At 37.5% G+C, this 26,546-nt stretch overlaps 1 protein-coding gene and 1 non-coding gene across 7 annotated transcripts in view; one reads left to right on the plus strand and one right to left on the minus strand.

Moving 5' to 3' along the window:
* Positions 1-15,233, minus strand: part of Ccdc141 (coiled-coil domain containing 141) — a 183,821-nt gene extending 168,588 nt beyond the window's left edge. For 4 of the 6 annotated variants that reach the window (XM_047544284.1, XM_047544283.1, XM_047544280.1 and 1 more), the window contains exons 1-2: positions 14,953-15,231; positions 12,835-12,957 (exon numbers count right to left, since the gene is read on the minus strand). In XM_047544284.1, coding sequence (XP_047400240.1) covers positions 12,835-12,957; positions 14,953-15,054 — 225 coding nt within the window. In that variant the 5' untranslated portion in view covers positions 15,055-15,231. Of the gene's footprint in view, positions 1-12,834; positions 12,958-14,952 lie in introns of all 6 variants that reach the window. The other 2 variants (XM_047544281.1, XM_047544282.1) reach the window with 2 other exon arrangements.
* Positions 15,234-15,924: 691 nt separating this feature from the next.
* Positions 15,925-16,000, plus strand: Trnai-uau (transfer RNA isoleucine (anticodon UAU)). Its single transcript has one exon. It is a non-coding gene; the product is annotated as a tRNA-Ile (tRNA).
* The last annotated feature ends 10,546 nt before the right edge of the window (positions 16,001-26,546 follow it).

Here is a 26,546-nt window from a genome sequence, read left to right on the forward strand (position 1 = left end):
GACCATATCTAATAATATTGCTTTATAAATGCCTTCAAAAAATTTGCTATTGGAAATAGTTTGGTTTGGTTTTCCTTCATTTCTTGTCCCTGAAGGAAATCTCACTTCATAATTTTCCTTTTCAGGCCCTGAATACATTATCTTGTTTATAAGTCTCTCCCAAATTAAAAAAAAAAAAAAACTTGATATATATATTTATACTTATACATTTATCTATTTATATTTACATTTACTTGTATACCTTCATATTTGTACATACATGTATTTGTATGTGTGTGTGTGAGTGTATATTTATATATATATTCTTTTTTCCCCCTAGAAGATTTTGATTTTACTCTTTAAAGCTACCATATTGGCCAGATGGAAACCACCAAACACTTGAAATGTGCCTAGTTCAAATCATGATGTGCTACTGGTTTTGAAGTATTAGTACAAAAAATGATTAAAATACCTCATAAATAATTTTTATGATGATTACATTCTAAATGATAATTTTTATAATATACTGGAGTAAATTAAGCATATTATTAAATTGCTTTCACTTATTTCTTTTTACTTTTCTTTTTGAGGTGTTTTGAGAGTTTATGGCTTTCAGGGAATTGGTTCACTTCATCTCAATTGTTCAATCTGTGTCTATAGAGCTATTCCTGGCATTTTCCGATTATGATTTTAATGACTAGTGTTTACGGTGACACCTGTCTTTCATGTCTATATTGGTAATTTTTGTTTTGCCTCTTTTTCCTTCTCAGCTTAGCTTGAGATTTATCATTTTTATTAACCTTTTCAAAGAATCGAGCTTTTGGTTTTATTGATTTTTTTCTATTGTTTTTCTGCTTTCGATTCCATTGATTTCTGCTTTTATCATTATTATTTAGTTCATTCTGCTTGCTTTATTTTTAAGTTGCTCTTACTTTTCTAGTCTCTTCAGCTTAGATCATTAATTTGAGATATTTATTCTTTTCTAACATAAGCATTTAATGCTCTAAAATTTATACATGACTATTAAAACATTTTAAATTACAAACACGGTCTGCCCATGTAGTTTGTATTACATATTTCTATTTAGTGCTGCTCTAAAAAGTATAATACTCAGCAAAGTGTTTTCTTTTTGAGATGTTAATAAAAATTTAATAGCCTATGGGACCACTGAGCCAAAGAATCTCAGGCACTCCAAGAGCAGTCAGCAACAGCCTTGGGTAGTGTGGGTTTCTCTAGTTCCAATTACGGAAAAACTTGGAATGTATTCTGATTTGGCTCTTCAAGTGAAGAATGCGTTCTTTGAAACCGAGCTTGAGAGATCCATGTCTGGCTGACAGTCATGAGTCTTTCTTTAAGACGACTGGATAGCCATCTATTTAACATGAGTTATGGAGCTGAGAGGGAAGACTGCTCTATCCCCTTCTCTGACCTCTACTTGCCCGGTTGACTCAGTGCCTGACACTTGTTCCAGGGAAGACGCCCTTCCTGGTCCCCTGACCTGAAAGCTGTACCTTTGCTTTCCTCAATCTGCCAAGCACTTCCTACCACTTTGTCTTCCAGAGTCCTGGAAAGGAGGGCAGTGGGGGGTGATGTCACCCTAAGCCATGGGGCCACAGCTCCTCTAGTCAGAAAGGTTTCCTCTTTCTCAGAGGTTTAGGCACCGGCTTGGCTGCCTCTACTTTCACCGCTGCCGTGGGGAGATGACCTGGGCTGGGGAAGACATGCTGGATGCTGGACACACTGAAAACAAAAAACAAAAGCAGTGGATTTTCCCCTTCCTCTCTTAACCTTGGAGGTCTTTTTCCCGCTCTTTGGACCTGAACGAGGGGTTTTCTGGGGCTCTTTCTGACATATCATCAAAGTGTCAGTATGCTTTTGTAACCAACCTAGGAAATATTGGCGAGCAGAGGAAGGAGGGGGAAATGCTGGCTTAATGGTATGTGGAATTCTGCTCTCTTGCCCTGCTCTGCCTCGGGCTGTACTCATCAGCATCCAGGTCATATGCACACTGCACCAGGGGCTCATATTCCTAGTAGTGGAGACAGCCTGGAGAGTGTTTGTTCTATCTTGCCTAGAACTGGAATCAGTAAAAAAGACAAAAAGTCTAATTTCACTCCAGTATCTGAACTTTAAGTATGTGAGAGGAAAAAGATAGTAGATACAGATAATTTGAGGACAATTATCAGAAGTTTGCCTTATTCTCCTGAAGAAGAATAATAAGATAAACTTATGAGAATGAGATAGTTATGTCATTTGAAAATCCCTTGAGTTTTATGTATTTGTACCTTATTACATAACTAAGGCAAAGTCTATAGTTCAGAAAATATGCATTCTAACTCAAGCTAACCAGGCAAGAGGCATGGTGAACTTAAATAAAACAGAACAAAAGAGAATCTCATTCTCAGTTAAAGACAGTACATACATATGTCTTCTACTCTGTTGCCTTCTGGTCAGAATTCAAAAGCATATATATATATATATATATATATATATATATATATATATATATATATACTGGGAATTGAACCCCTGGGGTGCTTGACCACTGAGCAACATCCCAAGCCCTTTGTTTTGTTTTATTTGAGATAGGGTCTCACTAAGTTGCTTAGAACCTCGCTTAGCTGCTGAAGTTGGCTTTGAACTTGTGATCCTACTATCTCAGCCTCCCAAGACTCTGGGATTACAGGTGTGTGCCTCCATACCTAGACCAAAAGGCATATTTTTAACCCAATATTAATCCAAAAACAGTATTGAAGGTTGGGAGTGGAGATGGTGGGTCATGTTCTACTACTTTGTCTCTGCTTTATAAATGCATTTGTATAAATTAGAAAAAACAGTATTAAAATTCATTTGGAAGAATAAAAGACCCAGAACATCCAATGCAATTCTAAGCCAAAAAACAATGCTGGGGGCTTTGCAATATCAGACTTTAAATTATACTACAGAGATACATATAAAAATTGTATGGTACTGGCATAAAAATAAATGCATAGACCAATGGAAGAGCATAAAAGACACAGAGACAAACCCACACAGATTCAGTCATCTGATCCTTGACAAAGGCACCAAAAGTATACATGTTGAAGAAAAGATAGGCTTTTAAGCAAATGGTGCTGGGAAGACTAGTTATTTATATGTAGCTAGATCCTCATTTCTCACCCTGCATAAAGGGTAACTCAAAATGGATCAAAGATCTAGGAATTAGACCAGAAAAAATGCGACTTCTAGAAAAAACAAAGTGTAGGGCCAACACGTCAACATATAGGCACAGACAACAACTTCCTCAATAGAATTTCTAAAGCTCAGGAAATAATACCAAGAATTAATAAATGGATGGTATCAAATTAAAAGTCTTCTGCACAGCGAAGGAAACAATTAAGAATGTGAATAGAGAATCACAGAATGGGAGAAAATCCTTGCTACCTACTCTTCTGACAGAGGATTATTACCCAGAATACATTAAAAAAGTAAACTCGAAAAACTAAAGACCAAAGAAAACCAAATAACGCAATCAATAAATGGGCAAATGACTCAAACAGACGTTTCTGTTTGGCCAAATGGCCAACAAGTATATGAAAAATATATTCAACAACTTTAGCAATTAGGGAAATGCAAGTTAAACCTACACTGAGATTTCATCTTACTCCAGTTAGGATGTTAGCCATCAAAAATACAAACAATAATAAGTGCAAGAGATGATGTGGAGAAAGAGGAACACTTAGTACAACCACTATGGAAATCAGTTTGGAGGTTCCTCAAAAAACTAAGAATAGATTCATAATATGATCTAGCTCTACCATTCCTAAAGAATTAAGGAAATCATACTATAACCATACATGCATGCCCATGTTTATAGCAGCATGATTCACAATAACCAAATTATGGAACCAATCTAAATGTCTGTCAATATACACAGAGGAGTTTCATTCCACCATAAAGAATGAAATTATATCATTTGCAGGAAGATGGATGGAACTTGAGAATATTATGTTAAGTGAAATAAGCCAAACTCAGAAATTCAAGGGTTGTATGTTTTCTTTCACCTGAGGAAGACAGAAAGGAAAAAAGGGGAAAAATGGTGTGTCTGTTTTGAGGTGGGGGTGTATCATGAAAATAGAAGGGAGACCAGTATTGTTGAGGAAAGGGATTTGGAGATAAAGGAAGGGAGGGGAATGGGAAATAATGGAGAACAATATTGACTAAATTATATTGTTATATCAGGTGCATGTATGAGTACGTAACAATAAATCCCACTATTACATATAATTATAACGTGCCAATAAAAATATGGAAAAAAGTAAATGCATCTGTGATTCCCTAAATTGTCAGAATTCTTCCCTATCAATCCAAATCTCAGACCAAGAGCTTTCGTGTTGACAATAAAGACAAATGTTCTCCTTTTTTTTTTTTTTTTTTTTTTTTTTTGGTACTTTGGATTGAACCTGGTGGCACTGAACCATATCCCCAACCCTTTTATATAATCTATTTAGAGATAGGATCTCCTTAAATTGTTTAAGGACTTACTAAATTACTGAGACTAGTTTTGAACTTGGAATTCTCCTGCCTCAGCCTCTTGTACCACTGGGATTACAGGCATGTACCACCATACCCAGTCCATGGTTGTCCATGGTTTCTACTTTCCATGAAAAATTTTTGATTGTAGATTTAACTCTAAAGAACAGCTTATCTTCTAAATAAAAAACAACTTGGAATGAAAAGTTGTACCCCATTTGTGTACAATGAACCAAAATGCAGTCTGTAAAAATAAATAAATAAATAAAAGAACAACTTGGAGGCTACAAGCCTATAATCTCAAAATGCTAGCTGTGATCCTGGCCTTTGGATCCAGGTTTCAGATAGTAATGTATTTAGTGGCAAATAACAGAAAGGTCAAGCAGCACTGGATTAAGCACCTAGGAGTTTAAGAAGGTCACAAACCAGAAACATGGGGCTCAAAATACATTATCGTATGGAAGAAGCATATATGATCGATTTGTAAATTTATTCCCTACTATTGGATATTGTTTATTTCCAGTTAGATCATTCTATTAAAACACATGTAGCCAGGCACCGTGGGGCATGCCTATAATCCCAGTGGCTTGGGAGGCTGAGGCAGGAGGATCACAAGTTCAGACAATCTCAGCAACTTAGCAAGGTTCTAAGCATCTTAGGCCCTGTCTCAAAATAAAAAATACAAAGGGCTGGGGATGTGGCTCAAAGGTTAAGTATCCCTGGGTTCAATTCCTGGTATCAAAGGGGCTGGGGGAGCAGGGAGCATAAAGATGCTCAATGTGACAGCAAAAGCATCATTCTAACTATACCCTGAGCAATGCTTTCATTTCCAGGTATAGCACAGAAGTGAGGTCGCAGGGTCAGGATGTGAGCATTTTACATCTTCATGCTTTCTAGTTTCCAAATTGCCATGTCAATCCAAAGTCTCACCAATGGTACAGGAAAATGTCCTTTTCCTTACATTCTCACTGTCATTACATGCAATCAATATTTTGAATTTTTTTTTTTTTTTTTTTTTTTTTGGGGTGCTGGGGATTGAACCCAGGGCCTTTGCTTGCAAGGCAAGCACTTTACCAACTGAGCTATCTCCCCAGTCCCAATATTTTGAATTTTTAATTAAGCAAGAGGCAAATAATAATAGGGAAATAATCTTTTAAAATTACATTGTTTCATTTCTTAGGCTATTACTGATACTGAGCATCTTTTTCAAATTTATTGATGATTTGCCTCTCTTCCGAGAGTTGTCTATTTTTTAATTGATTTTTGGTGTGTCTTTTTTATCAATTGAAGGATTTAACCTTTGATTTTCATGTACATTGCAAATATTTATATCTCATTCCATTGTTTTTCCTTTAAATTGGTCTTTGGTGTCTGGAATACTCATATTCATCTTTAGGACAGATCAGATACTACTTTATCCATCAACTTTCCCTGATTTTTCCCTGACAGGATTCATCATTACTTCTATAACATACCTATAAGATTTTATGTATATCTCTGTAAATAAAATTATAGAATTTTTTAAAACATTTTTTAAGTTGTTGATGGACCTTTATTTCACTTATTTATTTATATGTGGTGCTGAGAATCGAACTCAGTGCCTCACACATGCTAGGCAAGAGCTCTACCACTGAGCCATAACCCCAGCCCAAAATTATAGAATTATAACTACAAACTTTTTCCTTCTGATCAATAAGCTGTATCAGAGTGCACATAGTTCATTCATTCCCCAAAAAGTAAATCATTCACAAACTTTAGAATTTTCATTTGCTTATTATTAGTTCTATCACAACAGCTCCCATTTTAGAGAAACTCACTTTCATTTCTCAACTGTCTCCCCATGAGAATTCTTGTTTTCTTATGGTTGTTCCTTTCCAGCCCACCGCCCTCCAGTACTGGGGATTGAACACAAGGTCTTGCACCTGCTAGGCAAGGGCTCTACCATTGAGCCACATCCCCAGTCTCTGTGCCTTTTCTTTCACGAATGCTATCTTCAAAATCCCTTGAGGATGCCACCATTGCTGTTGCCCTCTGGTCTAGTTTTCTAATAGGATAATAAGCCTAGTTACCCAAGGGGCAGTCATTTATTTTGCTCAGTTTGGGTAAGTTTGGGCAGGGCTCAGTGAGGAAAACTTGTCCCTGCTCCACACAGGTAATCTGAGAAGCTCAACAGGGGCTGGAGAATCTGTTTCCAACATGGCTTACCACATGGCTGACAGGAATATTCTCAGTGGGAATAGGATCAAATAATTCAAAGTCATCTTTACCATAATCTTCCTACGTTGTAAAAAGTTGTAAAAAGGCTTGTCAGCATCTGCTATAACCCAGACATGCTCTGTTCCTAGCAGAAATGTGGAGGATGCCTCTTTTACTGACTCTGTCACCAGGTGTTGCTCAGTTACAGAGAAATATGGTGTGGGCTTCCAATTTCCCAATAGGTCCTTTATGTTCCTTCTCTTAAAATTAGGTAAATCTCTTCCTTGTCTTAGTAAATAAAATGCAGCACAGAGGAGGCTGTGCCTAGAGAGCCTATAATTTTGTATTTTTGTTTGTTTGTTTTAAATATTTTAGATGTTGATAGACATTTATTTCATTCATTTATTTATATGTGGTGCTAGGAATCAAACCTAGTGCCTCACATGTGCTAGGCAAGCACTCTACCGGTGAGCCACAATCACAGCCCCAAGCCTATAATTTTGTTACCAGATATGTCCATTGTCAATGAAACATTGATATGAGTTGATTTATTAGAGGAGAATAAATTCTAAAAGGAGAAAATGTAGATACAGAGAAGAGTACCCTGTCTTGGCTCATCAGCCAAGATGGGCTCCAGAATATCAAGGTCAAGTATGAATCAAAACACTTGCTCTTCTTACTGGTAAAAACAGACTGGAGGATGGGTTGTGCTGGTTTTCTACTTTTTTCCCCTAAAATTGAGCCCTGGGAATTGCCCGAGAGAGTACTGGATCTGAGCACAGCTGTCCTGGGTGGGGTCGTGGCCTGAGTCTACCAGGCAGGGACATCTGGCCAGGTAAGCAGAAGAAGAGAGAGAGGAGAATCTATAGTCCATAGGTGGGCAGATGCTTCAGAGAGAACCCTTGAAGCTGGCTGCTCCATGGTGGCCACTTCATCCCCAAGTCTTACCAGCCCAATGACATTTTCTCCTCACTTCTGCAAAGAAAAATAAATGAAGAGAAAAGATAGGTGGAAACTTTCCTAACACTTCTGAGAGAGTAGATTCCTGAACTTATGGGCCTATCAGAGAGCAGGGGAAGAGAGAAAATGGATCTCCTCTACGAAATAAACGCATGCTATGACACAGATACATAAAACAGTCCTCTTACAACATGAAAAAGTTCTATCATATTACAACACACATGCTATAAAACTGTAATATGCAAATATTTATAACTCAAGTCACATAACTTTAAAATATATTCTCAATGGAGATTATCCAAAAAGTGAAAAGCAATCTACAAAATACCAGAAATAGTTGCAAATCACATATTTGATAAGGGATTAATATCCATAATATATAAAGAATCCCTACAACCCAACAATAAAAAATGAAACCAACAACTTACTCTCAAAACAGGCATGAATAGATTATTTTCACCAAAGAAGATATATAATTGACAAGTAAGCACATGAAAGTTGCTCAACATCATTCATCATTAGAGAAATATAATCAAAGCCACAATGAGATACCAACTTATAGCCAATAGAATGGCTATAATTTAAAAATAAAAACAAATAGAAAATAGCAAGCTTTGGTGGGATGTGAAATATTGTAATGTTTGTATGTTGCTAGTGAGAATGTAAAATGATATAGCAGCTATGGACATATGAATAGATTTTATAAAAATGTACTACAGGTTGAGCATCCCTAATCCAAAAGTCTGAAATCAGAAATTCAGTAATGACATGAACCCACAAGTGGAAAATTCCATACCTGCCTCATGTGATAGATCAAAGTCAAAATGCAGACGCAACAAAAATATTGTCTAAAATTGCCTATAGGCTATGTGTAAGAAGGTGTAACTGACATACATGAATTTCATAGCTAGACTCAGGTTCTATGCTCAAGATATCTCATTATGCATACACAATTAATTAAAAAACCCTTGACATCAAAACATTTCAAAGAATACTCAATCATTATAATATATTATCATTTATTAATCCACTTATTCATTGTTATTATTCATTATTCAAAAATAAATGAAGGGCTGAGGATGTAGCTCAGTTGGCAGAGTGCTTGCCTTGCAAGCACAAGGTGCTGGGTTCAATCCCCAGCACAGCAAAAAAAAAAAAAAAAAAAAATGCATTTCTGATATATGCTACAATGTGGGCAGATCTTGAAAATGTTATAAGCTAAGTGAAATAAGCCAAGTACAAAAAGGCAAATGTGGTGTGATTCCATTTACATGAGGTGCCTAGAAAAGACAAATTCATAGAAAAAGTCCATCATAGGTTATAAGCAGAGATAATAATGATAGTTGCTGCTTAATGGATACAGAGTTTCTGTTTGGGGTGAAGAAAAATTTTGGAAAAGAATAGTAGTGATAACATGCACACACAGTTAATGTAATTAAGGTTACTGACCTGTACACCAACAAAATGTTAAAGTGGCAAATTGTATGTTACATATGTTTTAGCACAATTAAAAACTATTTTTGAAATGCATTCTGAGTAAATACTTTAGCTTAACAGCAGGAAAGTTCACTGTCTCTTATTCAAGGCAAGATTCAATAAAATGCTTAGCTTTACTACTAATATGTTCTATTTATAGTGCATTTGTTTCTAGCTCAGGAAACAGAAATAGGACAAAAAATAAGCTTTCATTGGGTCAGAGATTTAGTCAGAACCAGGAAACCAATGGGTTTATGAGAATCAAATTAGAGATGAATTTTTTTAGTATTTATACTCTGAAGGGTCATTTTTCAGTGAAAGCTAATGTCACTTATCTATAAGGTCAGAGAGTTTCTTTGGCTCATGTTGTGCTAATTCCTTTGGACACTAAAGATGTAGCTGCAAGACAGACACTGGGGAGACCATTCTCAGTGACATGCTCCTGGCACCTTCTTTTCTTCCCCCCACCACCCTGTGCTCAAATGAAGGTGCAATGTTCACGGTGGCCCCAGGCAGCTCTTCACCTGGCTAACATCTACTCCTTTTCTCCTTCTGAATGACTTCTTTCTCATTAGAGATTATTTCAATATGGTTTGGAAATCTAGATGCCTTTTGGAAGTCAAAGCTTTTTTCCACTTGATTGTTTTCACCATTGAAAATAGGGAAGGACTTTTCCTCTGGATACTCCACTGGGATTGTTAAACAAAATAAGATCTCTGGGGTATAGACATTACCAGCATTAGAAACACTCATAAAAATTCCGTTTCCAGAATTTTTCCCTTCAGTCTAAATTAGTAGGGTTTGAGATCACTGTCAATGGAAGGCAGAAAATAGTTTTTCTATTAAATTAAATATTCAAATTACTCTGAAGTATTCATTATTGACATAATAATTATGCCACTTTTCATTTTGGAAGCAACATATGCTTCCATACATCAGTACATGTCTCTTCCCACATTTTCTTTTAGATATGTGAAGGTAACTGTTATTATCCTAACTTTTCAAATATAGACCCTGATACCAGAGAGGATCAGTACTGTGTTCAAATCAGAGAGGCCTCAGCACAGACTCTCACACATACCCCCAAATACCCCTTATAGAACATTCTTTATAATTAGAACAAATCACAGGACCCTGTGCATAGGGAAAGGACTGGAATGAACATTAAATATTATTGGCTTCCTGAACTAGTATAAACCCTGTCCTTTGAAATCTTTGTATTAAAACTAACTTGGATCCTTGAAATTTTTGTACCTACCCCAATAGCAAAATAACTAGCCTATTGATTGAAATTGTGATCTATTTATTTGCAAGCTGAAATTCATAATTTTTTATTTTAAAAAGTGGGCAAATCTGAAGTAAACTTCAGACCCCTTGATAATTTCCTTCCTTTTTTACTTTCTTTTTCTTAAATACCAGTAATTTTAAAATCAGTTTTATTTGGAAGATAATTCTACTATTTAGGATTTCCTGGGGATGAGGGGATAGATTGATAGTGGCAGATGGTGGGGAAGATATGAACATTAAGAGGTTATGGCTACAGGCCTGAATGAAGCTGAATGATCATTCTGAGGTCTTGTTTTTTTAGACCCATATATAAGGAGGGAGAATGGTTCCAGAATCCCAAGGCACATTATGATAAGATCCACAATATATACAAAATTCTGATATGTCCTCCCTCTTTGTTTTATAGATAAAAATCCAGATCCAGAGAACTTAAGTATTTCGTATACAGTCTGAAGACAGGCATAAAAAGACAGTAAGACATTTAGAATCTAGATCCACAAGTGTCTTCTAAGGAGGATGGATCCTGTAATGAATTACAGCTGAGCAAATCTGGCATAGGAGCTGAAGACAATTGCATGGCTCCACCTGAGAAAGCATCTGCCCTGGAGTTACCTTGACAGGAGTAGAGGTGAGGGGAGAAGACGGGCAGCCTGAGAGACCTAGACTGCTGTGAACTCCCCACCACTCACGATTTATCAGTGGACCAGAAAATGCTGCTTAGTGTGAATTGTTAGTGAGAACTGAGGAAGCAATATGGTTTCAAGTACAGATTAACTTCACAGCCACACAGTCTCTAGGGACTATGAGAAAGCAAACCTTGGGAAATGAACAGGAATATTAAGGAAGCCCAAGGAGCTTCCATAGTTCATAGAATTAGGTATTCAAGACAAGTGGTTATGGTCTTTTCTATAACAGGAACACCTTGCATTGTAAATAAAATTACACTAGTTTGTGGCATAATTAGAGCTAAATATAGGTCTTTTGATTCCCAGTGCAATGTTCTTTCAGATTGTAATTTCATTTTTCAATAGACACAAGCCTTCCTGATAACCAGGGATTGCTACCTTGAAAGACAATTCAGAACTCAGAGACCAGAGCAAGGAGCTGTCAAATGGGAGAATAAATTCTAGATCTAATGACTCCTTTTTTAATACTAATTCTTTCTTCAGCTTCTCAGTCTGATCTGCCTGGTTACTTCTACCACTGTCCAATCAGAAAAGCATTGTTTGTATATCTGATGTAGATTAGATCTGCCTCTGAATCTAGAAAGCAAGTATGAATTTCAGCCTGGATGTTCAAAGAAGCCAGTAATGTAAAGTACCAAAAATGTAGAACATCTTAGTAATTGTAGGACTCTGAATCTCCATCAATCTCTTTGATCATAGCAAAGACATTCATTTGCCAATGAGGGTTATGACTCACAGGGCTGGCAGAATCGCAGGGCTCCATTTTCGGAAGGGGACACCATGGGTTTCATGCTCTGCCTGTTCCTGTCTTGAAATTTTTAGTGATTTTTTTTTTCCCTGTGGATTTGTGTTTCATAAGTGAAGTCCCATGGGACAGCAGAGCATGTGCTGTATGAATTGGAGCCTCATGCACACGTGGTCCCACCTCTAGGGGATGGGAACTCTCTGTTCTTCTGTTTACCCCCTCATCCCTTCTCAGTGGAGTCAGGTCCACATAGGGTGTACTGAGTTATGGGTGAGGTTGAGCATCCCTGAGGGTCTGCACTTACGAATCCCTGCACCTGAAGAAGTCAGATATTAGGCAGCAAATAAAAAGAACTATGACAGATCAAGAAAGACCTTTTATGCTTTTTTGAACAAGGAACCCCACATTTTAATTTTACACTCAGCCCCACAAACTATGGTATGGCCTTGACCTTTCCTGTCCCTTACCTGGAAATCTCCAGTTGTTAATTTTAGATTCTTAACTAAATAACTACAACCTATGTGGAACAAGTCTGATTTTACTAAAATATTGTCTGGTTTCCAGGGCTCTTAATACTAAGCACAAAATTAGACATATTTGATAGTTCAACAGAGGAATAAGGCCTCCAAATTATTCTTACTAGAAGCTTACAGTTTGGATCTGTCATTTTGACTTGACAGTGTGAAGCATGAAATGGAAGATACGGATTTTTTTCACTGAGGCAGGCAGTAAACAACAACAAAAATATTTTCTCCACAGTGAGAATATTATCACTCCATATTTTCCATCACATCAGGGAACACTTTTTAAAAATCTTGTTACTTCTCTCCTGTGCTGTTTACCCACAGTAACAGTAGTGGGTTTTCCCATTGTTTATCTGGTACCATAGCAAAGTGGCCATAACCAGTGACACCAAAGGAACCAAGATGAAGAGTAAGAAAGAACTTTTTCTTCCTTTTTAATTTGCATCTGTTTCACATTTTAGTGTCTTACCTTGAGTTTGGCCAAAAGAAGTTCATGATCATAAAGAAGTTTTTTGGTTTCATCTTGACTACTCCCAATTTCTAGAAGATTGGGCTGTGATTCGGCCAACTGAAGTTGTACCCATTTGCCACACTAAAAATAAAAATGAAATAAAACGCACTTTTAGTTCCCCTGCCTCCTTCCTCTTCACCCTTCTCCTTTTCTATTTTAATTTTTAAATTTCTGGTTATAATGTGAAATTTCTTTTCATAGAGACAGGTCTTGCTTACGATGAAATGTAGCAGGTCTAATATAAATGCATGCTTTGTCATATTTCATTCTTGCAATAAATTCATCTCTCAGTGCATTGGATTTAGTTTTTTAAATTCCCAAATGAGGAACACGTACAATGAATTATGAATCACTGAATATTCCAAAGTTACAGGAAAATTGACACAACTGTCTTCTGACAAAACTGAACTCCCATAAAAATAGTGAAACTCCATGAGGGCAATCTAGGAAGCAAACTTGACCACAGTGCTCTTCCACTGAGATGGACTTTCCGCTCTGAGTACCCAGTGTATTTTGCATGGAGATGGCAGTAAGGGAAAGGAGTTGGGGAGGGGTCAGTGAAGGAATGTTCTTAGAAACTCAATTCAGTTAAAAATAATAGTCTCCAGTGTAAAGTTTTTTTCCCTATGTTCAACATCCCTCTGATTCTACTAGAGATTAATTTCCTAAACTTATTCTTTATCCTGATCTAAGAATGTTTCATTTGAGGAAAATAAAAGTTAACTTTTTAAAAATAGGCAAATTGCCTCTTTTCCTTCACTGCTAAAATTTACAGTTGCTGAAATCCTCATTAAATCACATACAAACCATCAGTTCTCACTACTGCATCAGAATTCTCTTCATCTCTGTTCACTGCCTTCAGAAAGACCAGAGGGCGAGGGAGTCAGCAGAGGTCCTGTATGCATGGGGGCCGGGCTCAACAGCACAGGCAAATCGGCCTCTGTAGGAACACTTTGCATTCTGTGCTTTTATAATGAATCATTTTGCTCAATGTCAAGTTCTATTTTTCTGTTGCGAGTTTTCATATTACCATAAAATTTGCAGCAATTAAATTAAACAGGACTTGTTGTTCTTGCTCTAACAAAAGGCCAGAAAAGCATTCAATTAAGTCTGCTGGTGTCCTGAAAGTAACTGGCTGGTGAACACCAGCTCCCTTTGCCAGGTTTCCTTTCATTAAACACCGAGTTCTTTTTCTTTTTTCTTTCTTTCTTTCTTTTTTTTTTTTTTTTTGTTGTTGTTGTTGTTGTCATTGCTTTTGTGGTACTGGGGATTGAACCCAGGGCCTTGCACATTCTAAGCAAGTGCTCTTGAGCTACATCCCCAGCAAACACTGAATTCTTTAGATGATAACTTGTCTACTGCCCAAGTATAGTGCTTCAGAGATTTTGCAGGGCATATTCACAGGGAGTAAAATCATGGGTGTCTACTTAAGCTAAAGATGTCTGGTCATCTTTGCAAATGGGAAAATTGCTAGATATAAAACATGTATTTAAGCTCCAAGAGGCCTCAGATTCCTACTGTTAAAAGCAAATTTGATACCTGCATTTTATACCTTCTGAGGCACTCCCCCAACAATGTGACAAGGATTTAGTATCGCCGTTACCGCATTAAAAACAGTGCTGTGTGGGGTGCAAGCAGAGCCCCTTCCTAGGTATCTCCCGTGCTCCTTCATCCTCAAAACAGTACCACCCTGTGATCTGCCTCCTCCCACCTCCATCACATCCATTCTCAACTCACAAACCTTGCGCAGGCTCACTGGCCTTAGCTGGTAGGCATGACCCTCTAATCCATGTGTCTTGCCTTGAAAGACCAAACTGAAAGTATATGGTAGAGGTCTTTTAATCAGGCTGCTGTAGATGCTTTCTGTCTAACTGAAAGGAAGGAGAAGCTCTGGAAACTGGCTGAAACTAAGTAAAAGTTTTCCTTAGTTGCGGATTTCAGAAAGCATGAGTAGGCTGCTCTTTTTTATGTGCTGCCTGCGTGCGTCCTGATGATTGTGTGCAATGCTCTTTAGGGTTATCAGCACACTGCAAGAAGCCCACAGTCACACAGAAGAAAAGAAAGTTGTTCACTTACCTTTATGACCGCTATCACGATTCTGCAGTCTCCAGCCTGCACAGCTACTGAACTGACAGTTGTTGTTGAAAACTCCACTCCAGGACTTCCTTGACCAGACATGGCACTTTACAAGCAGAGTTTATTCCTTGGGCAGCCTCTGCTCGGATGCGTGTCTGCTGCTCATTTCAGAAGGGAACCACGGGGTTACTTGGATTCATTCAGGGAAAGAGCTCTGCTTGAACTGATTACTTTGCCGAAAGTAAAGTACAGAAGGTTAAAAATAGACAGCCCCATTGAGTTTATCATAAGAGAGGAGAGAGAGAGGAGCGATCGCAGGGAAGAGCCACACCCCTAGTATGGTAACACTAAGTGCCTGTTATTTTTTTGCCATTATCTGAAAAGTGAAGGACAACTTTGAGCGCTTTGCCTATCAGCTGATTTTGATAGCAAATGGAAAAAAAAAAATACATCCTGACAACCCAAATGAGTTTTGCCATTGAAACTAAACAGTTGTAACCATGGACTTTGAAACCAGCAAGTCATTGACCTGAATATGAGTCTATGAGTCTTTTCAAAAATTTTCAAGTCTCTCATGAAAAAAAAAAAAAAAAAAAAGAACTACCAAAACATGTACTAAAAAGTAAAAAGTTCTGGTATTTGTTTTGAGGTTAAGTCACAAAATTGCTTGAAATATATTTTTAGATTAATCTGCTTTTCTAAAACTTACTGCCCTTTGTGAAATGAAGTTTATATGGGATGGCCACATGTTCTCAGAGCCTCAGATTTCTTAGGAGCATTTTAAAAATAGTTCAACCAGCATTTATCAATAGATACCTGTCATTTGAAGATTTCTTTGTGATGGTTCTGCTCCATCGAAGAGCATTTTCAAATTCATTCCTCACAACTACTAGAAAGCAAAATGCTTTGCTGTTACCTTTTAATTGCAGCAAGAAAAGGTTTTTTTAATTTTATTTTTAAATTAAAGGGGCTGGGGAGATAGCTCAGTCGGTAGAGTGCTTGCCTTATAAGCACAAGGCCCTGGGTTCGATCCCCAGCACCCCCCCCAAAAAAAAAAAAAAAAAAAAAAATTAAAGGCTAACACTAAGTATATTTTGCCACTTTAAAAAAAAAAAAAAAAAAAAAAGGATAGCACTGTACTTCAGGCTGCTTCAAGCTTGGCTTTTATTCTTTACCCCCACCTCCACCCCCAGCAGGAAAATTTTAACAGGCTTCAAATCAGAGCCCAGGATCAGCAGATCAATCCTATTGCTAGAAACTCCTCATGTGTCACAGTTGTCTGTGGTATTAAGCAGCAGCTGTTGGAGTCCCTGTCAAAGAACAGCTGAAAATAACACTGAAGTTTAGGTCAAAGTTCAGATGAAAACTCATCAGAGACTCCAAAGCGACTGAAACCGGTGGAAATCACTGGGACAAAGCCAGAATGGAGGATGTAACAATAAACAGAGTTAAATGCATCCAATCACAATAGAAAACCCTAGCCCAAATAAAAAACACATACAGTTTCAGGGCTGATGTTCAGAAGTCTCAGCACCATTGCCCTGTTTTGCTAATGTTCACAGTAATATGCTTGAGTCAAAGGTGTGTGGGGGAACTTTTACATATAACTGAATGGTCAACAATTATTTTTGTTTGCAAGAACATATCATGGCTGCTTTGCCATTGTGCACACATGACCCTGGTCTTCTGCTCTCAGCATCTGCTTGCTGCTTCATTCCAAGGAGATGAAGTCATACCTGGAACCCAGATCCTGTGAACAAACCACCTGATGCCCTGAGAGCAGCAGCTGGGGCATGCTCTGGACAGCAGATGCCAAGGTACTCTGCAATGTAGAAAATATTATGAATGGTTGCATTTTATAGCAAGACTGGAGAGCCCGCTGAAAGCAAACTGCCTTGGAATACTGAAAACTTCCACTTAAGCAAGTGCATAGTTTGGTCCATACAAACCAAAACTGGTTGTAACTTGTTTTTAGTTCATTGTCCTGAAGAAAAAGCAAGACTTGACACCCGTGTCACAGAATATCCACACTCTAAGCTAAACCGCCAAAGGACTATTGCTTAAGCCACTACATATTTTGCCATCCAGAACGGCAAACAGTGAACTGCACTCAAACCCTCTGTGCTGTGCACTTTCACCCAGAGGTAATCTCACTGCTAGAAACTTGTGTCACAAGTTGCATAAAAGCCCTGAGGAGGGGAAGGGACATTTCAGCAGCACACTACAAGGACCACAGGCTAAGTGGCTCTGTCCACAAAGCCCCTCTCAAGAAAGAGGACTGTGTAGGGGCCACAGAGCACAGCAGGGAGTGTCTGAAACTGCAGGGCTAGTCAGAGAAAATGGAGCAGGCAGAGCACGAGGCTGAGAGTCTAGTTTATTCCAAGGTTTAAGGGCAAAGGGAATTAGAAATATTTAAGACTTTGTTAGAAGATTAATCCAGCCATTCAGCAACAAAGGTAGTGCCCTTTTGTGCATGTAGATGACCTTTCTTTCTGTTAATTAGATGGAGCAGGTCCAGGGTGTTACATAAAGAAAATGTTTTCTACTTTGGTGATCAGGAGCAATAAAGCAAACTGTGTGCATGAATTTAAGTGGTTTCTGACTAATGTTTTTATTTTAATTCAAATTATTTAAATCCTTCAAAGACTCGAATCATTTTGTTTTTTCCTCTTTCCTTGTTCTCTCTTCCCATTTTTTTTCTCTTGCTTAACTTTTTAGACCTCCCCTTTACAGAGGCCCTGTTGCTCAGACATCTAGTTTCCTTAGAACTCTGGCCTATTTTTATTCATCTAGAACAATAATCACAAATTGCACTACTGACTCCAGTAAGCAGTTTGGAGAACAGTTAGTACAAAATATATTGTACTAGAGGAATTGGTACACCATGCTTAGATGGAAACACTGAAACTTTTTTTAATGTTAAAATAGTAAACACTTTTTGAGTTATAGCTTATTTATACTCTGCCTCCCCTATCATCACCAAATAAGAAAAAGAAAAGAAAGAAACCAAAATAAAGCAAAATGAAAACCTTACAGGCATTCTCAGACCCTTGAAGTTTACAGTGGATCTTGCAGAGGTTATTATGCTTCCTTTGTTTATCCCTCTGGGAAATGCCTGTTTTTATACAAACTGAATTTTAGCAAAATACTCTCCATGGGGAATCACAAAGCTATGACTGGATTCTGTAGAGTTGTGAATAGAACATTTTTAATGAAATACAGAGCTGGTAGTCTAAAGACCTTTTCATGCAATTACTTTTCAGTTCTATCAACTGGTTTGCCATTCTTGGCTGAAGTGCATATAGGGTCTGCTCATTATTTCATACAGAATCCCATGTGTTTGTCTTAACCAGTGTGTGTGTGTGTGTGTGTGTGTGTGTGTGTGTGTGTGTAGTGTGCTGGGGATTGAACCCAGGGCCCCTAGCATGGTAGGCAATCACTCTACCACCAAGCCATATCACCAGTCTCTAATCAGTATGATTACTGATTAAACTATATTCAACTTTATAAAGACAAATTAGATAGACCTGATATAAATAATGCAGAGTGAGTCTGTTTATCCAGACTAAAAATTCAAGGCAAAATTTTCTCTGCTATTATCATTAGCAGTTGCAATAATAGCTACAGAGATTGATTATTACGTGCCAGGAACTAGGATAAGTGCTTTCTGCTTTTATCCCATATAATCCACATAACAAGGCTAGAACAATGTATTTTCCTCACTTTATAAACGATGTACTTATACCCACACATTCACACACAAGGATTCATTGATTTGGCCACCTCTGGTCCAGTTTTTCCTGAGTTTCAAAACGATTCATGATCTACTCCTCTCTACTTGCTTATCATATACATCACTATTCCTAGAACACAAAGGTCAACTGGTACCATACCTTAGTTCAGTTTTCCACCCAGGAATATCATTCCTTTCTTCCCTTCATCTAAATACCTTTCATCTCTTAAGACCAAGATACCAACTCCTTGTAGAAGATGAAATGTTGTTCTATATTCCTTTCTTCAAAATTTAGTTATATCTCAAAATTCAATAATTACATGCTGTTATTATAAACTTGTATTGTTTTCCAGTTATTTCACTTCTATTAATATTATTTCTCCATTATATTTGAAGTTTTTTTATGGAGAAGAGTCATGTCCTAACATTTCTCGATCTTTGCAGAAGAACCAGGGATCTCTTAGGGTTATTGTAGAGATTAAGAGTTGTTTCACAGAAAGTACTTAGAAGAGGAGCTAGTATTTAGTAAATACCATAAAAACTGAGAGAAAAAGAACTGGCAGTGGTTTAAGTAGATTGAGTCACAAAAGTTACATTGAGAATGTGCCAGAGAAATCAGAGTGCTGTCGAGGTATTTGTATTGGAACATAGAAGTTAACAGGAGTAATGAGTGAATAGTGATTTAATGACAAAAACAGTCAAATCATACTCTATGACCAAGGCAGTGAGCTAGCAACATGGGCTCTGAAGTCAGACTGTCTCAACCTCTCTGGGTCTCAGTTTTCTTGTTGCCACCTGGAATACTGGGAACATTCATACCATAAAGGTTTTCGGGGAGGATTAAACAAGATGATATTTGTAAAACAAAAGAATGCCTGGCACATAGGTGGTATATTGATAGTTATATATTATTATTTCTAAAATGACAACATCTGTTAAGGGATTTCCTAAATCTAGTAGATGCCACAAAATTTTAAATGAATTTTTGAAAATCAGTCATACTAGCAAGACATAAAATATACATTACCAGGAAATAAGCTATTTTCCCATAATCGGATATGAAACTATTCCAGGGAGTCATCACTTCTTGATTGCCATCATAACTGTTCACATCAGTCAACATGTCCCGACTCACTCTTCTCAAATATCGTGTATCACTTTTCCTGCCACCTCCCAGCTATTTCTTGGATGACAAAGCATCCGACTTAATTGCCATCAATAAGTAAGTGGAGGTTGCTCTTTCCCCAAAAGTCAGTCTCCAATTCTGGCCAACTTCCTATTCTTCCAGGCAAGTGCTCATCCTCATCCATTAGGTAGGAATACATGCCTACTCTGTGTCCATGCCAGGCACTTACAATAAACATGACAAAGGTCATCTAGCAATGGAGCTTGCCCTCTTTTGGGGGAGACATAACAGAAAACATATAAACAAAAAGTGCATATATAACATGGCAGACTGTAATTAATATTATGGAGAAAAATCAGGCACGATGAGGAAAGTTAACCAGAAAGATACTATTTTAGGAGGGAGTCGGGAAAGTTCTAATAGATGAGATTTGAGTAGAGTCCTGGATTAAGTGGAAAGAACAAGGCATGCAGTTATCTGGGGGAAGAACATTCCGGACAGCTGGGACATGCTTGTTATATTTGAAAAGCTTCCAGTAGATTGCTGGGGCTGAAGCTAAGTAGGGGCTGAGAGTATCCGACAGAGAAAAAACCTGAAATCCCAGAGGGAAGGCTAACTAGTTCACATGGAGCCTTCGGGTAGTTGTCACTAGGTGTTGGTTTGTTGGGACAACCCAGGTTTACACCTGTTGCCCTGATATAATTGCTCTTAAGACCCCTTTCACAATCAAAAGAGTTTGGGTGATAAATTATGTGATAACCCTATTGTTGAGTCAACATGAAGTCTTTGAATTAATTCAGAATGAGATAAGAAAGTATTGCAGGATTCATCCAAAGAATGCTCTCATGACTTAATGTTGCTGAAGAAACTGTGGAGAAAAGACTGTTGGAGTCAGGAGGGAAAGAAGGAGGTAGGCAGAATTTTGTAGCATTCAGTATATTATGCACACTTGAGTTTTACCTAAGAAGAATGACATGTCCAAAAAGATCATGACTCCTGTTGACAGTTTCATTCCCTCTGTACATTGACGTCTATAGATTTCCTTATAATGAAACATGTTGAATGACATAGAAACCCTTAGCTTCTCTGTGAAATCTGGGAGAATAATTATGAACAAGCAACTTTTACAACTGGCAAATTTCCCATCTATAAATGGTTAAGAAAAGTAAAACACAATGTGGGCAAATTTCAAGAAGATTTCAGTGGGTCAAAAGATCCATGTTGGCTAAGTTACATATTATAGTTTTAGGCAATGCTTTCCCCAAAATGATGTGTGCGGTGATATCAATACTTCTCCAATTATGATGTACAGTTTTTGTTGAAAAGTTTCTAATTAAAGCAATGCATGTTTATGGTCAAATATGTATAAAAGTAAAATGAACAGTGAACACATGGCTATTATTGATTCGGGCAAACTTTCTTCTGAACGTGAAAGATGTATAGACTTCTTCAAGTAAGAAAATATTTTTTTAAGTTGCTGAAAAACTTTCAAGTGCAGAGTTTGTTTTTAAAACTCCAAGTCAGCAGCAGACATGGGCTCTAGTGTGGCAGGGCCCATTCTCTAACGCAATTCCCTTTGATATAATCAAGTGTCCTGAGAATTGGTCTCCAGAAGGCAGGCAATTTTTAGAAAAAAGAGGCACCTTAGTCAATGTGGTTTTAAAAAGTTGCATTTCTTTTGTTTTCCCTAACTGTTGCTAAACTCCTATCAAGGCTGAGAATTTTCCATCCCAGAATTATCCCTTGGGAGGCCTCAAGAGTAGCAGTTGTTCCAGCTGCTTGGGAAGGGAGCAGTGACACCACGGGTGAGCTATCACTTCCTCCAGACAACTACGCTTTTTGTCAAGGGAAGAATAATTATCTGAAACCTAAGGATATAAAAATCAGATACCCAAGTGGCATGACTGTTATCCATGGATGCTCAGTAGGAAGTTAAAAAGAGAATGATGTTTATAAATATGAGATTTTGTGAAGAAACATTAAGATATAACTCAAGAGATTAATGTATCTGTGTATATGTGTGTGCGTGCAAACTGTTATACGTGGTGAGGCTGTTTTTACTAAGGTTCTACTAAGCTTTCTCAGTCGTACATGGGTGATATTTCATGATTCACTGAGTTTATTGGCATCTGTTTAATGACAAGTACGTATTTTAACAAATTCTACTATAGATTTTTTTTTTTAATTTAGCTGAGTTTTTAAAGATTAACTATGCTTCTGGAGATTGACATCCTCTTTCCAAGTTGGAACACCTCACCTCAGTGTTCACACATAAGTCCTTTGCTGTGGGAATCTGTTTTTGTTAATACATCACTCAACCAGGTCATAGAACCCACATGAAAGGAATGATTGCTGAGACTGTCCGGAAGGACAAAAAAGTTACTAACACCTGCAGGAAAAAAGATATTCATATACACAGGCTTTCAGGAAAAACAGGAAGCAAGATGAGAGAACTTCACAGAAACCTGGAAATCAAACATGGAAACAAAAGTAGCAGCCATGGGCACCCCACCCGACTCCACTCCACCGCCCTAAGCAAACCAGTTTCCTATCACAAATTCCACACTCATGAAGGAAGGACTTCAAAAGCAAAGCCAAGCTGTGTCATGTTAAGTGTAGATTCTGCTGCTCTCTTTGAGCTTCCACTAGCAGCCTCGCCACTGGGCACAAGGCCCTGGTCCCCTTCATTAGTCCATTCTCCTCAAATCCTTCAGATTTGTAAAACATGAAGTCAATCTAGTTGGCCCTCTGAACAACCTTGTACTCTAGGCTATTACCTGTCATATGAGTTGGAAAGCGAAGGAAATTATGTGGCTTATCCAAGTTCATGGAGCAAGTGAGTCCAGATCCCAGACACTTTCCTCTGAGTTTCTTGCTCCAATCCCATAGGGAGTAAATTCCACTGTCCTAATGTTAGATTAAAAAAAAAAAAATACAGACCTCTAAACATACCCATCACTCAGCTAATCCATATATATTGATATATCATCACTTCCTGGGCAGAATCCTGTGAGACAAAACACTACTGCCACCACCACCACTCAAAAGATGATCAAAGAAAACAAAACTGTGTTATGAGTGACCTCCACTGACCATAAATGAAACACTTTGATGTCTTGGAAAGAGAAGAACCCTCTTAAGGGATCTCCCAAATCAATGTGAGAAATCAGAACATAGGAAGAGTTTTATACATGGACATATATTAACAATGATAGCAAAACTACTTTGGGTTTGTGTCATAGTTCTTCCTACCTTTATGATCATTTTTGCCATCTTGGTTGCTAAATACGTAGGTAGGATGTGAGGGTGACTTGGCTGTTTTCATTGGTTATTCACAGATCAAGGAAGATTTAACAGAGCAGACCAAACAGGCCAGGTGAAGCAAGTGGTAGAAAATGTGGACCAATAGTGAAATTAAACATGAAATCTGAGTGAACTGCAATGTGAGGCTCCCCCTTCCCTTGGCACCCACAGACTGGCTAGGCTTGAGTACAGATAGGTTATGGAAAGATCTGGACAATTCCTTAATTTTCTTTTCTGGTCATCAGGAGGGCTGGGCAATATTATTTTCAGTCAAACACCAGGATGGATTCAAACTCACTTTAAACAAAACATTGAGAGGAAGGAACTGAAAGGAAGCCCTCTGGTTTAGAATATAAGCTCCAGGATAATAGAAGACATGTGTTTCATTTAGAACCTCCCACACAATCCCATCTCACAAGGATATTTGGATTTGCAAATTTTGCCGAATAAGGTAGAACCAGTTCATGGAGAATTGCAAAGTCAGGGAAGACTGTCTTTGTGTTCCCCTACTGTGCTCTCTGGGTCTCCTCTGCCAGGGCACACATCACCTGCCATTCCCTGCCCTCCTTACCTGGTTGATAACCAGACCCCTCTGAGGGACTAGCTGCAGGAGTCGATGAGGACAATGCCTGGTTCCTTCTAGGTGAGTCTGCATTTAAAGAGGAATCTGGACATGAAGAGAAGGCGTTTCTGCATTAACCCCCAACAATAGCCAAACGGCAAAACCAAACACAACGTAAACTTAATGGCATTTTAGAATCCATACCAATACTCATTTTCTTTTTCAAAAAATATTTGCTGAGCATTTCTAATGAACCAACCATTGATTTAAGCACCTGTGAAACATCAGGAAGAAGACACACAAGGTCCCTGACCTCAGGCACTGTACTATCCAGAAACTTAGAGGAAAAAAGGTCAAATAGGGCATGATGCCACCTACCCTGCGAAAAATTGTCTAAACAACCTCATTTAATTATCAGAGAAACAATTTCTATCATTAATATCATTTTATTGAGGAAAGTGGCCTAGATATGTTAAATAACTTACCCAAAATCATAATCCTAATATGGCTTCACCTGTGCCAGCATGACATCCAAAATAGGATTGTTGACCACAGGCCCTAAAATCCCACAACCCAGAAGCTGATGTTTCATTTTTCCATGTCATGCTAAAGTAAATCTGATTTTGAATAACTATTAAAAAAATACAAATTTATCAAGCTGAAAAATTAAACATACAGCACCAACATCAGGAAAGTCCAGGCAAACTCTACACTTATGAATTCTTTTGATCATCAATCCAACCACAACAGAGAATTGGTTGGGGTTTGATAGTCTGGGGTCTGGAGTTTCTATTTCTTCTGACACTAATATTGATATATCATTTTGTTTTTTCATGTCTGTTATTCCCATGGGTTAGGCCTTGTTTTTGTATTTCACATGCAAATGCACTACTATAAATATACACACTTGAAAAGATGCTCTTTGAATAATTGAATCATCATTACCTTCTTACAGATCCTCAGTTGTTCCTCTATTTTCTCCTTCCTTTCCATTTTTGTGCTATTTTCTCACTGTCCATTCTTTTCTCATGCACTTTTTCCTCTCTGCATTCTGCAGTTTTGTTCCATATTGTGTACTGTGCAGGTAATACACTCCACAACTACTGCTTCTTCCCTTCCCTTATCTCAACCATCCTAAGCATATAACCCTTTTTCTTCACTCCCATAAAGCTGGCGTCTACATTTATTCATGGAATTTTATTTATTTACTTATGCCACCAAAAACAAAAAGTGCTTTCAGTAGGAAAGAGCTATTTCTATACAATGTTACAAAAAAGAAAACTTGAAAAATTTTTATTTATTTTTAAAACAGTATTGTAAGCAATGTGGTTCTGGCAAAACAATAATTACACTGATCAACAGAATAGCTAGGCCAGAAGCAGGCCCATGAGACTGAAGAGCTCAATATAGTTTCAAGGAGTTGCAGAAATCCATGAGGGGCATTGATTATTCAATAAGTGATATTAAGAACATTTGATATTTGGAAAAAATTTGTTATATCATCACCCTATTCAATGCACAAAAAATTGCTTCTGGATATGAGTTAAATGTAAACACAGTAAAAAACATTACAAGAGGAATAAAATATAAGTTGAAGAAGGATTTTCTAAGCATTAAGGCAATGTAAAGAAAAAAAAAGATGACAGGTTAATAGGATTCATCATCAAAATGAGTGTGCCAAGATCACTAAATGACATAAATATGGAATAAATAATGAACTAGGAAAAATACTTGCTACAAATAAGGGTTATCATTATTTTACAAAAACCTCCTTCAAACACACAAGGAAAGTGGTAGGACTCCAAAAGAGAAGTGTGTAAAACTAATAACTAACTAACAACTGATAAGTCACCAAAGCAGAAGTACAATGAACAAGACTACAATGGATAAGGCTACATCATTACATTCTTTTCAGCTTCAATGGCAGCTAAAGAAATATAAACTGTTTTTCTCTAAAATTTGCAAAGACTTGTTAAGTAATAGCACTTGGTGCTGGAAAGAGCATCAAGATGTGGGCACTTCAGATATTGATGGAAGCCTGACCTAGAAAGCAACTTGGCCGAATCAAAAGCCGGCCGGAGAGATACAGTCAGAAAGGCAAACATGAGGATGTTCACCACAGCATTAATTACAATACCATTAGAAAGAAAAAAGAAGCAAACTAAAATTTTTGCCAAATAGTAATAAATTATGGTAACTATCATCAAATATTTGATAATCATTGACTTCACGGAAAAAAAGTTTAATAAGGGAAAATTTTTATATTACTGACTATAATAGGCAGGAAATAAAATTGAATGGTGGTATAATCTTGTTATACAAAATACAAAGGAAATGCATCGAATATTAACTGTAATATTAACTGTAAGCTCCCCACGCTGATGAACTATGCAGTTTCTACTTTTTTGAACTTTTCTCTATTACCTAGGGTACTTTTGTACAGCAGTAAGTACACATCACTCTGGTATGTAAGCACAATTATAAAGTATAAAGGGATTAGTTTTCTCCAGTTGACCACAGCCATAAGTCATGAGACAGCAGTAGAAAATGCCGTTTCAGGCTTTACTCCATTTTCAATTTGATAAAATTTACCATATATGGGATGTGTTTATCTTTCAGAACCTTGTAATTTCAAAGCTATGTTTGATTTCTGAGGTGCCTAGGAGTACTTCCCCAAATGCCTCTTCTACATTTTTCTACCCAAGGAAATTAGTTTACAAGAAGATGCTCAAGCTGGGTGTAGCTCTGCAGTGGAGTGCTTGCCTTGAGTGAAGGAGGTCCTGGGTTCAATCTCCAGCACTTGAAAAAAAAAAAAGATCAGATAATGTCTTTGAAAAGTCCACATACCAAAGTTTTTATAAAGGATTCCC

Source organism: Sciurus carolinensis, chromosome 3 (assembly GCF_902686445.1).
Source record: "Sciurus carolinensis chromosome 3, mSciCar1.2, whole genome shotgun sequence".
Taxonomy (NCBI): domain Eukaryota; kingdom Metazoa; phylum Chordata; class Mammalia; order Rodentia; family Sciuridae; genus Sciurus; species Sciurus carolinensis.